This window comes from Capsicum annuum, chromosome 8 (genome assembly GCF_002878395.1).
Source record: "Capsicum annuum cultivar UCD-10X-F1 chromosome 8, UCD10Xv1.1, whole genome shotgun sequence".
NCBI classification, from domain to species: Eukaryota; Viridiplantae; Streptophyta; class Magnoliopsida; order Solanales; family Solanaceae; genus Capsicum; species Capsicum annuum.
In genome coordinates this window covers 50,426,693-50,439,887 of record NC_061118.1, presented here as the reverse complement: position 1 = coordinate 50,439,887, position 13,195 = coordinate 50,426,693, and the positions used below count along the sequence as shown (strand labels likewise).

The following is a 13,195-nucleotide window of genomic DNA, read 5'->3' as shown; positions in this document are numbered from 1 at the left end:
TGGACAAGTGCGGGTTAGTTGTTTGTTTTGACTCTTAGTTCTTATTTGGTTTGTCTATTCTTCTTATCATCATGTTTGCTTGTCTTCCGCTGTATCCTTTTATTGTGTTCTAGATGTTAGGCTAAGGGGTCATGACACTCTACTCCATCCTCCATTTGATGTGATACTAACTCATGTAGAGTTTTAACTGATGATGCCTTTTTATAGGTTGTTACTACTTTAGGGGCCACAATTACTTCCTTGCCTAGTGGCTAATCCAACATAAGACTATTGGATGCAAGTGTTACAACTGGATAAATTTATGCTACCTCCTCTTCAGCATCAAAATCATTTGAACTAATAACCTGCAAAGGTTCATAAAATATAGCCTTCGCCAGTTTCTATTGCATGTCCTGCTCCTTTTGACTTATCACATTCATCTCATTTTCTCTTCTTTTTGTTGTATGTGTTTCATGTGACTGTTGCACATCTTCTATATTGCTTTTTACCATCTAAAAATCCTCATTTATAATGCACAATGCTACCTTTGAAGCCTCCTTGGCAATTGGAATACGTAGATCAGATCCTTCTTATTGTGATGGATTTGACCTTGTAATATTATTGCTCCTACTTATTGTATCATATGCTCTCCCTTCTTTCTTTGTGGTCATTCTTATTGTTGTTACTTTCTTCATATTCATCATTTATTTGTGCATCACCTTTATTAAAATCTAAAGGTTACGGGCTTTAATGCTCGGAGCTTAACACTTTTTTTGTGATTGATATTGATTTGTTTCACCATATAACAGCAACTTCTAGTTATCACCTTGTTGATTTTCTATCAATGACTTATTTTTTGTGCATCTGATTCATTATTTACCTTTATATGGTCATCATCACTTTTATTGTTGGTTTGCCCCTCACTACCACTTGTATTTATTTGAACATGTAATTTCCTTCCCTCTTCAGACTCTACTTGTAGAATATCAAAAGGATTGTGTTGATTCCTTTGTTGGAATGAGTTTCCTCCGTAGATGCCTCACTCAATAATCTATTTATGCCTTCTTCAATCTTGAATCTTTTGATTGTAGGGTTCCATCTTGCAAAAACTGTCTTCCCGTTTATGTATTTTGCACAAGTAAAGCGGGATGCTCCTCGTTTTTATTCAACTTTCTTTCTTGCTTTTCTTCTTTCACGGGCAATTTAAATTCTGGGTGCAAACTCATTCATTTAGCTTCCTCATGTTTTTGGAGTTTACATGTATGACAATATTTGGGCATTGTCATACTGTATATTTATTTCTTGCACTTTTGTGTCATTCGTCTTGATGTTCACCATCTTTAACTCCATATGATCAGGCAGTTTAGCAGCCAAATCTATTTGAACTTTAACTCTCACACAACTAGAACAAATTTTATTAATAGTAGTCATATCTAGGTTGATTGACTTTCCGACAGTAGATGCCATTGAAAAAAAAGGTTCTTCCTAAAACAAAAAGTTGGAAACAGATTAGGAAAAGATATCTAAGCCATAACTTAAGAGGTCTCTTCATCTGATTTAAACTTGGCATCATAAATGAGAGGTCTCCTTTGATATGCCACTCCATTCTTCGCAATAATGTAGTAAACATTTTTTGGCATCATGTTCATAAAATCTTCCACCAAACTAAACCTCATCAATATATGTCTGTTTCTTAGTAACCCAATTTTGCAATCACCTTTCACTTTGTATTGTTTAGGTATTTGACATCTAAGATCATCCAATTCAGGCCAACCATACTAAAACTTTCAATTATTACAATTGTAGTTCCTCAAGTATATTCATCTTTTTAAACTCTTCCTCCACCCACATAACTCGTGCCACTCCATTATTATATTCTATAGTGTGGTCTAGGGTGGATAGGTGGACGCAGTCCATATCACTACTTCAGATGAGATAGAAAGACTATTTTCGATAGACCCAACTTAGGACATTAAGGCTGCATTTGTTTTTTTATGATTCAGTCGTCTGAAACTGAATGCACATCTGAATAATTAAGATGTTGTCTCTAGATCTGAAAATTGAATGATTAAGACTGTTTGTTTTTCAACATCTGAATGTGCAAAAAAAATTATTTGTAGATATAATAAAATAAAAAATTCAATTCAAATAAAAAATTAATTATATATTATAAAAGTATGTAATTTAATACAACAAAATTATTATTTGATTGAGAAAATATTTATGTTTGTTAGTGATAGTGGAGATGGTTTATAATGGTGGTTGCGGTAACAATGATTGATGTTAGTGATAAATAATGTTGATGGTGATAGTTAGTATTGTAGTGACTGTTATTATGGTAGCAATTAATGGTTGCGGTGGTGGTTGTGATTATTGTAGTGACTGAAACATGAATGCATGATGGTTGATGATGTGTTGGTGCTAGTTGGAGATGTTGTTTGTTGGGATGGTGGAGATGGTTGCTAGTAGAGATAAATTGTAGCGATGATAGTGGTTGAAGTGGTGGTAGAAGTGGCATTAATAGAGACAATGGTGGTGGCGACCGAAGAATATATGGAGGTTGTGATCTATTAATGGTGGTGCTAGTCGTGATAGATGAGTTGGTCAGTAGTAGAGATTTTCCGGTAGTGGTTGATGACGGTGGTGTTGTCGATGGCAGTGATGGCGGTGAATATAATAGAATAATAGAGGTAGTAGGTGTGGTAGCGGTTGACAATAGTGGTTGGTAGCGATATTTGTTGTCGATGGTGGTTGTGATGGTGGAGAAGGTTGATGGTGGTGGGTAGTGGTTGACAATGGTAGTGGTGGCAGAGATGGTTAGTGGTGACGAATGTTGATTATGAATAGAGTGGTAAATATTATCAAACACCAGAACATCTCTTCAGACCTATTAAGACTTGATTCTAGATCGGAATAATTAAGACTTATTAAGAGCTAAAATCTTAATAAAAAACAAATACACTTAGGCCTCATTTGTTTGCACTTAATGAAGGTCTGAATCTGAATGGTTCAGACTTTAGACTATTAAGTGCATTTGTTTTTTATTAAGGTTTTAACTCTTTATAAGTTTGAATCGGTCTTAATCATTCAGATCTAGAATCAAGTCATAATAGGTCTGAAGGAATATTCTGCTATTGGATAATATTCACCACTCTATTCATAATCAACAGTCACCACCACTCACCGCCTCTGCCACCGTCACCATTATCAGCCACCACCAACCACCTCCACCATCACAACCACCATCGACAATAAATACCGCTACCAACCACAATTGTCAACGCTACCACGCCTACTACCTCTTTTATTCTAATTATATTAACCGCCACCACTGTCGTCACAGCACCACAATCAGCAACCACTATCGGTCAATCCCTACTACCAACCAACTCATCTATCACAACTAGCACCACCACTAACTACCACTAATACATCACAACCTCTACACATTCTTTGTCCGCCACCATTATTGTCACTAGTAAAGCCACCTCTACCACCACTTCAACTAGTACCATCGCTACAACTTATCTCTACTAACAACCATCTCCACCATCACAACAAATAACATCTCCAACTAGCACCAACACATCGTCAATCATCATGCATTCATGTTTCAGCCAACACAATCAACACCTTAAACTACTAACATTAAGCAATGTCACATCACAACAACCACAACCATCAATCGCCACCATCATAACCGTCACTACAATACCAACCATCACAATTATCACCACCAACATTATTAATCACTAACATCAATCATTGTCACCGCAACCACCATTATAAACCATCTCCACTATCACTAACAAACATAAATATTTTTTCTCAATCAAATTCTAATAATTTTGTTGTATTAAATTACGTACTTTTTTAAATATATAATTAATTTTTTATTTAAATTTATTTTTTATTTTATTATGTATACAAATAAATTTTTTTTTACACATTCAGATGTTGAAAACCAAACAGTTTTAATCATTCAATTTTCATATCTAGAAACAACATCTTAATCATTCAGATGTCCATTCAGATTCAGACGTCTGAATCTTAAAAAAAACAAATGGAGTCTTAATGATCTGAAGTCTGAATCTGAACCATTAAATGAAAACAAATGAGACCTAAGTCTTACATATTTCAACTTATTATTGTTCCGATCATCATTTACACCACCTTGATCTTTATCAGTAGAATCAACGCTAGGCAAAACCATAGGATTAGTAGGCAAACTAGCCTTTTGGGGAGAATTAGAATAGCATAACTCAAAAACCGACCATGCCGACTACGAAAATCTAGGATTTCGGGGATTGTCGACGGCTAGGCTAGAAAGCCTTTTTTTTGGCAGCATACAACTTGGCTTTGAAAGATCAAATAAGATTTGTCGAAACTTATTACTCCATTTCAAAAAGAATGACTTAATTTGACACAAAATTTAAAAAAATAAAAAAGACTTCTGAATCTACTGGCTCTAAACTAAAGTTATGTCAAATGTATCAAAATGTTCTTTAATCTTATAATCTTAAACATGTCATATGAAAAGTTAAAATAAAAATATTGCCATAAAAAACGAGATCATTTTTTTTTTAAACTAATTAAAAAGAAATGTACGTCACTCGTTTTTAAACGAAGGGAGTACCAACTAAAGCTTTCTTAAAATTAATATTATTGAATTGATTTAATAATATGGTTTGATGTGTCTACTAACTTATGGCGACAAGCAAGTTGGAATTGCATCATCCCTTTGCATTGTGAATTGTAGGGAAATCAGATCATCTTAGGTTTATCTCTAGCATCATTTGGACGTTCATTCTAGTCTACTTCCTCTCAAATCATACATCTCCTCCAACACTGCATAAGATATTTCAACATATAGAAGATATTTTGCGCTTTATCCAATCAAACTCCCACAAATGTCCAAGTTCTTCCTGGGGCTGTTTCCATACTTACCTTCACAATTAGATTACGGTCCATTACATATATATGCCAATGGTGTTAAATGATTTTATCACGTTGATAAGGAAACAAGTTTGAAGATCGCAACTTCCTAATGGAGACTCATAAGTCTTGATGGCATTATAATGTCCGATACCTATATACGACTAATACTATAGAATAATCTGTACAAAAGAGAAGATTGTACAATGCTTTCTCTCCAAACTTGGACATAAACTACAGAAAGGTACATACACGTCATCAGAAAATTTGGAAATGATTCTTACTGCAGACAATCTGTTCAGGGATCTTCGTTAGACCTCTATCGTGATCAGAGATTGTGGACATCTAGTCTGAATCCCCAGCTAAACTATTTAGCCTTAACCTCCTAGGCCTTCCAAGCGAGGCAAGAAAATCATGGCAATCTTCTATCAATCATAATGGAAAATGTCGGTACTCTCACTAGCATACCAGCCATCTAGCACTAATTTTACGAGTGTGGCCCAACCTGATATATGGACGACACAATTGCCAAGAAATAAGAGTTTCTAAAATTTCATAAAATCAGAAAGGCACATCTACTATGCCTTCCCGGCCTTTATATCAAGATCAATGTCCACATGTATCTCTGATGGCAATGCTTCTAATGGTGCATGAACAACAAAGCTGTAACAAGGATGTAGGCAAGGATAGGAAACGGCTTCACCTGCTGCCTGTGACCGGAAAAAAGAATAGAAAATCAGATAGTTCTAGCGAACAAACCAACTGGAGTAAGAAAACTCTTTCGCCTTTTGATCCAGCTGTAAATAGAAGGGAATGTCCTGGTATCAATAGAAAAGGCAAAGAGGATAGGCAGGCAAGCTTATCATGCTTAAGGTGGCGTGTATTTGGTAATTCAGAACTCTTCCTTCCCCATTTAGATCTCTAAGAGCATAAAAAGGTATTATGCTTTTTTTTTTTTCACAGAATGAGGAGATAAATGTCCAATAGACAACAGGTAAGGGCCATTCCCCACAAAAATAAATAAATAAATACATGAATAAACAAATAAAATTGTCTATCTTGTACAACAGCAGAAGAGTAATGCCAGATGTTAGACCCAACTTCCAGTTATGATATTGCCTCAATTTTCCAGTTGAGCACAGAATAAAGATGATTTCTTTCTCTTGTTACAGCGACAATATACCCAGTATAATCCCACAAAGTGGGTCTGAGGAGGGTAGAGTGTACGCAGACCTTACCTCTACCTCAGGTAGAGAGGCTGTTTCCAATAGACCCTCGGCTCTTTCTCTAGTTTCAATCAGATGAATTATTTAGCTAATTTTTCCTGTTATTAGAACCAAGCAATCTCTTTCATCACTGAGGAAAACCTAAAACCCTCGACTAACCTAAATAGTACAAGGTGGAACATTCATCTCAACTTAATTTTTCCTTCCGACTTTCGAATCGTTTCATACTTGCAGCAAGAGTTCTAGTTTTTATCATGAAGTTAGAAAATTATCCTACTGAACACATACTTCAATAAACAGACCTGGGAATTGTTGTTCCATCTGGTGAACTCTGTATCAAGAGTTAAAAGTAACTTTCATAAGTAGCTGCAACAAGACGAACAACCATTCACCAAAGGAATAGTTCTAAAAAAAAATATTGGTTTCTAAGCAACATTATTGAAAAGGATCTTCAATATCAGAGCTTTCAAGAAGCGGTGACATGTTTCCTAAATGAACAGGCTGCCTCTTCTCTGTGGTCCAGCTGACCCAGCTTGTCAAATACAATGGCCATCAAGTAAAAAGCTTCTGCAGCCAATTTATGATACTGCATATGAGAAGTCATTGTCATGTCAGAAAAATTATATTCGTTGTGGAGATAGTTCTGATCCTGTATTATGGTAGTCAAACAAACTTAAGTATGCCAAGAATAGATTCTTCGAGAAAAAGTAGGCTGAGAACTAGTCGTCACACATGATTTACAATTGACCTGACTTATGTCCTTCAAAAGGATTTAAAACAATGAATGGTGCGATTTCACCTATTTGAATCACAAAGATTGTGTGCCAATTTGAAATTATTTTGCCCTATTGCTCAAAAAATCAAGTCAATGACAAGATGAATAGGTACAGAAGATGCATGAAACATGCTCAAAACTCAAAAGGCAATGATAATCTCTGTTTTCATTAATTTTTAGGTTAGGCTGCTCATATTCGAATGTGATAGCAGAAAACTCGAGGAACACTGATTCTGTTTAATAGCTAATGAGAATTAACAGTAGATAAATCCAGAATATAGCCAAAATAGATGTACCCGAACGATGCATTAGTTCATCCAGACTGCAATACCTATTAGGATAAATAATTTAGAACCTAGCACGTTAAAACTGGAAACAATCACGTGTGCGAGCAACCTTTTAGCACTCGTACATTTCAGCCACTTTTTTAATTCTTTTTATATTTTTATAACAAAATAAATTAAAATGAAGCATGCATTAGCCACCTATTTTAATTCCTTTATAAGTTTTTAATGGTATAAATTAAAATGAAACAGGCATTAGACCCCTTAATTTGATTTCTACGATTACATCTCCATATATTATGCCATTCACCGGAAAAACTAACCTATATACTTGAATTGTATACATTCAGGCACAATAATCACAACTTCGTTTCACCTTCATCTTTCTTATTGTACCACACAGGCAGTGCTTAAGTTACTACTACGTATTCTTTAAATTTTTATTTTCTAGAATATCTCTCGATGGTTCCTATTTCTGGATGACACTTCAGATCCCTCTAGAGAATCAATGAAAGAAATGTGATAATTTCCCGTGGAAATGGAAGTGAAATGCCAAATCTACCACTACACAAAGGAATAAAGCACTCACAACTACCACATTCATGAGAATTGATGAAACAAGAGGAAATTGTGCAGCTTAAACATCCAAGGAAGACCATTATTTTATTGAATTCAGCTAAAAATAGAAGCTGAAGTCCAAATGTATTCTCCAAGGGCCAGAAAACATAACAAACTATGACAGAAAAGAAAATAGGATGGATTGGGGAGGGATAATAAGGAAAACTCAGATATTTTATGGAAAATACTTTCTTTGGAAAGGGTCAAGAAAACAGAGTAAATTAGTTACTTCACCTCACAAATTGGTAGCCAAGTCTGAAGAGCATTTAATTCACTAAAAGAATTTATGACAATCGAGTTTGAGCCAACTTTTGAGCACCTCGACTATTCTACCAGGTACCTATTGCCTCCCCAGCATAGATACTGGTTAACTCTGTCCACCAAGGCTTAGGCAAATGGGAAGAATCAACTAGTGTTTTTTGCTTCCGCTGGGATTCGAACCTGAGAACCTCATGATTCTCATTCCAATTTATTAAACACTAGGTCATACCTTTCGGTGTCATTTAATTCACCTAACTGAATACTAATCTTACAGAATTGTTACTTTTCGGATTCACTCCTTTGTTTTCTTCTTTCCATTAATCTCACATAATTGGCAACTACTCTTTAGAGAATTGTACCTTCATTTTCTTCTTTATGTTCCGTATCTAAGTTTCCTTCAGATCATCCAATCGAAAACTTTAGATAGTTATGCCTTTACTTTTCTCATGAATATTCTACTTATAACCTATGTTGCTCCAACTCTTCAATAATGTTAACGAGTGCATGTCGGACCCTCCAAAAGTAGTGCATTTTTTAAGGATCCGACACGGGCATAGCAACATTCTTGGAGAGTCCAAGCAACATAGCTTTTAACATGTTATGATTTGGCAAAACAAGTTTGTATCTATTTGTCCCTATGCATGAATACAGAACCACCACAACCCACACCCCTCCACCTCCCCAATTCCAACATCCGCAAGCATGCGGGGATTCACACACACACTTTCTTGAAGTTAAGTTCTTTTCAAAGGGTAAAGAGGAAGACAATTGAATTGGAAAAAAAAAGGGAAGGAAGATGGATGTCATGAAATACAGCTTTTGTATTTTCTAGAAATTATTTCACGAGCTATAGATGTATATTATCCCCCACAAAGTTATCCAGTGTACTTTTAGCACATTAATACACAATAAATTTCAAATTTCTTATATTTGTTTCTTTTCCTTCAATTATTCTTTCTTCACAGGAAAATGTCGTCATATGGAACTTGGAACCCAATCTGAAGTTCTTTAATTATTGTGTAGATATCTCTAATTTATTTACTTGTTCCCGTATTGACTAACCTCTAGAAGTTCCAGGTCTTCGGAAGCCTGCCTTAACGGTTCAAGTACCATCTCTGGTTCTTCGGATACTGTGAACAATAAGGTATCATTAAGCACAGGGCAAAAGTTCAAGAATAAAAGAAAACACTAACAACAATAAAATTCAGTAGCAAGTTAACTGTCAGTTTTTAAATGATTAGCATGTCTCTGTGTGTGAATTAATTAAGGTAGAGTCTCAAATGAGGTACATGGTAAATCATATCCAAAGAGAGACAAATTAATCATCAAAGAATCTCAAGGTCAAAGGATATATGAACCCATGGAAGTGGGGATGGACCGGCAGCTTGATTGTGAAAAATAAATGGCAAGTCGTGGCTGGAGATGAGGGGAACTACTGGAAAGTTAGACAGGTTCTCCTGCTCCATTCTAATTCATAAAACCTTAGGCGTCTACAAGCTATAATTGCTAAAAGTCTCACACAAACAAGTTACCCAAACTTCTCTTAATCAATTGGTTCTAACTTATGATGGGTCGTGTAAATCCAGACGAGGGCATCCATTCCTTAATGAATGAAGTTTGCAAAACTTAAAGGTGTTCGCATCATTTGGGGAACATATAAAATGATTATATCTGAGGTTGAGAACAAAGGATGTAGTTATAACTCAAAACCATGATAGGATTATACACAAACTAATGAAAATTCTGTTTACGATAAGTATAGCAATCAGGTTGACCATTGAAGTTCCCATAAGATACCTGAAAAGTTTGAGTCAGCAAGATAGCATTTTGCTTCGGTGATAAAGGCCCGAGCTCGAAGCTCCAAACCACCATGACCAAGAAGTACTGGAAATGCCCCATGTATGAGATCCAAAGCTCTTTTTGCATGACTTGATCCAAGTGAGAGCCAAAGCTCCGCAAGCGTCAGGGTAGCAGATGCTTTGAGAAGGTCTAAGTTGAAAGATTTACAAAAGGAAAGGCTTGCCAATGCATACGGAATACCTAAAACAGCATTTCCTGATCTCTGAAATGGATGAATAAAGTTCTATTACATCTTGATCATGTTAGAGAACAGGAGTGTGGGCCTTGGTAAGTTCAAGAGTTACAATCCACCAGAGAAGATGCATAAATGGAAAAAGAAGTTCTAATTCTTCTGACAAGGTAATACCTTGTATAAGAAAGTCCTTGTGATCAAAAATACGGATTGAACTCTGACTTATCCAACATAACAATAAATCACTACCTTGTGTATCTCTGCAAATAAAAGAAGAACAGTGGCATTCTCGACTTGTAAACTGAATTTGTAGCACATACAGAAGAGAGAGCGTGCAACAGCTGCTGCCTGGGAGGATCACATTAACAAGAAAGGAATTAAGAATTTTTATACGCTTATTCTTTTGGCCTCTGTTATTGCTTAAATTAGACCCCAAATAATTACCTATACCTTATGAAATCAGACGATAATGATAAGTACTTTCACAGCACACCACAATATCAAGTTATGTTATGTAAACAAAATATTGTGAGAACTTGGGGTAAAGAGATAAGAGATTCGAAGTGGACTTATCTATATGAACAAATTTGATATTCAAATATCTTAAGGTAACAAGTAACAAGTCATTCAGAATAGTCCCACAGAATGATCATCATCACCACATTGGCTGCAAAACCAGAGTAGAGTGGATGTGTTATAATCCTTGGCATCACAGACACAATCAAATCTGCAAGCGAACTACTCATACTTGGAAAGCATGCGTATGGTGCTTCTTATCCCCAAAGTCAATATATTGAAGAGTGAGGAGGTATTTCGGACCCAAAGGTAGCGCATTTCCCATTTTATAGGCACTTCTCTACCAAAAACAATGCACTGAATCAACCAAGATCAAAGATTACTCAACTTACGAACCAAGATCAGACTTTCTGGTCCAGCCAATTTGAACTAGACCATGGCCCCATGATTTTCACGAGAAAAGAAATGCTCAGACAAGAAAAACATGCCAATTTTCAAGAAAATTGAAGGAATTGAGGGCAATGGAAATGACCTACTGGCATAAAGCATAAAGGCAATGAACTAAAGAAAATATATTGTCATCAGCACAACCGTAATTCAAAGCCTTAGAAGTCCGATAGATAAATAACAAGACCTAAATCATTTCCTGAGCAAACATAAAGTGAACTCGAGTGTCACCAGTTTAGGATGTAATTGACTCTATTCCCTTTCATTATTTATTTACCTTCTTTGGGAGCAAGCCAGCACATTCTTCTATTGATTTAAAACGATAATACATAAGAAAGAAAATCCAATCAATTGCATTATCACATCGTATCCTTTAGTACAAAGTTCAAAACTAGATATAGAACATCCAAAAACATTAGCAGGTCATGTAGAAACCGGAATATCATCACCCTTATCTATCCTATTGAGCCACCTAGAAAGAGATCTAATTCCGGGAAAGCAGGCTACCTGGCTAAATTGGTTTGCTGCAATCAGTATTCGAGCATGGCGGAGGCTAGCTTCAACCTTTATCTCTATGTCTACACCAGCTACTGAAGAGGCTAAAACACCAAGCTCATCACACAACTGTTGTGCTAGTTTCAGATTTCCCCTGAACAGAAACTTACGTCCAATCAGACAAGGAAAAGGACTTTTAAAACCAAGTAAACACTAGAGATGTCGCCTTACGTATGCAAAGCATGATCATGGAGCAATTGTAGTTTTACAAGCTGAATTTGTGACTTTGAAAGAGATAAAAACTTCTCCTCTGCAAGTTTCAGAGCTGCAAAAGCTTCTGAAGGTACATACATAAGCACCCATTACTGAGTAAAAAAGTAACAATAATAAATTAAAAAAAAAAACTAAAATGAAAACAATAGAATAAATTCATTTTTCCTCTTTGCTTTCCTTTTATTTTCCGAGGTATGTAGGAGAAAAAAGGACAAGTTACTTTAACAGAAGAAAGGAAAGAAATAGACCTGGCTTTCCTATCAATGAAGTCTGAGGAATTATCTACAGTATTGGGCACAGTACACTAAAGCCCAGCTCAAGACTGGAAACAATTACGGATCCCTTTCAGGACATGAGATTGATCAGAATTTGCCTGAGAACACTTTGGACATAACACAGTAGTCTATCATGATCCTATTTAAAGTCCATCAGTTTTTTTTCCCTCAACCAGGATTACACAACAATGCTATTCTTCTACAAGAAAAGGTTAATAACTCTAAATTTTCCCTGCACTGCTGCCACAACTGCTTATTGTACATGATCTAAATGAGGTTGTCTAGTATTTGCCTAAGAACACTTTTGCCACATCTCATTACCTACCTAAGAACACTTTTGCCACATCTCATTACCTATCACAATCATAATTCCACTAGACCTACTTCTGTCCTTCTGACCAAATTACACATAAATGTATCCACCTCTAGAAAGGAAGGAAAAGCTAAACCATTCTGACTGCATTTCTGTCAAAGCACCATTTTTCACATGAGCGGACCTGTATGTCATATGGCTGTCTTCAGTTTTAGCAAGTTTTTTGGTAAGTCTTGAAAGATCTGTCCCCCACATGGGTTGAGGGAATAGTCTCAAGTTCCTGTTTTTACAATGTCTCCTTCAATGATTTTAGGCACTTTTTCACCACACGAGCTAACTTTTCAGGTCAAGTTAGGCCCAAGGTCAAGTTTCTTAACATGGTATCAGATTCAAATCCAACCCTGTTCTTGGTTGGGATCCTTTATTCTGTTGTTCATGTTCCACGTGTCTAGTTCTGAGCACGCAGGGCAAAGGGTGTGTCAGAGTGCCCCAAATTGGTTGAAGTAATGGTTATTGTCTTCTTATATGATGCAGTGTTATCAAAAGCGAAACGCACAAAATAGCTCTAAGGCCTATTGGGGCTTAAAGCGCATAATAAAAGCATGGGCTTCAATGAAAAAAGGTGCAAAGGGAGAAAAATACAAATATTTATGTTTAGTCCAAGACTTATAACTATAAGCATGGATGAGAAATATGGATGAGAAATATATGAACAAAGAAATTGAAAAAAAATTACGATAAAGTGAAATATCAATGTTTAGAGTCG

At 35.9% G+C, this 13,195-nt stretch overlaps 1 protein-coding gene across 8 annotated transcripts in view; it reads right to left on the bottom strand.

Annotated features, from left to right (window-relative positions):
• Positions 1–5,047: 5,047 nt before the first annotated feature.
• LOC107839033 (anaphase-promoting complex subunit 5) overlaps positions 5,048–13,195 on the bottom strand; it is a 47,942-nt gene continuing 39,794 nt past the window's right edge. Inside the window, exons 15-21 of one of the 8 annotated variants that reach the window (XR_007043988.1) lie at positions 11,800–11,905; positions 11,581–11,722; positions 10,360–10,458; positions 9,876–10,140; positions 9,141–9,208; positions 6,443–6,726; positions 5,048–5,624 (exon numbers count right to left, since the gene is read on the bottom strand). Coding sequence is in view for 5 of the 8 variants with exons in the window: in XM_016682370.2 (XP_016537856.1) it covers positions 5,493–5,624; positions 9,141–9,208; positions 9,876–10,140; positions 10,360–10,458; positions 11,581–11,722; positions 11,800–11,905 (812 nt within the window). In the remaining 3 variants the exon portion in view is untranslated. Of the gene's footprint in view, positions 6,727–9,140; positions 9,209–9,875; positions 10,141–10,284; positions 10,778–10,858; positions 10,984–11,580; positions 11,723–11,799; positions 11,906–13,195 lie in introns of those variants that run through there. The other 7 variants (XM_016682370.2, XM_047395547.1, XM_016682371.2 and 4 more) reach the window with 7 other exon arrangements.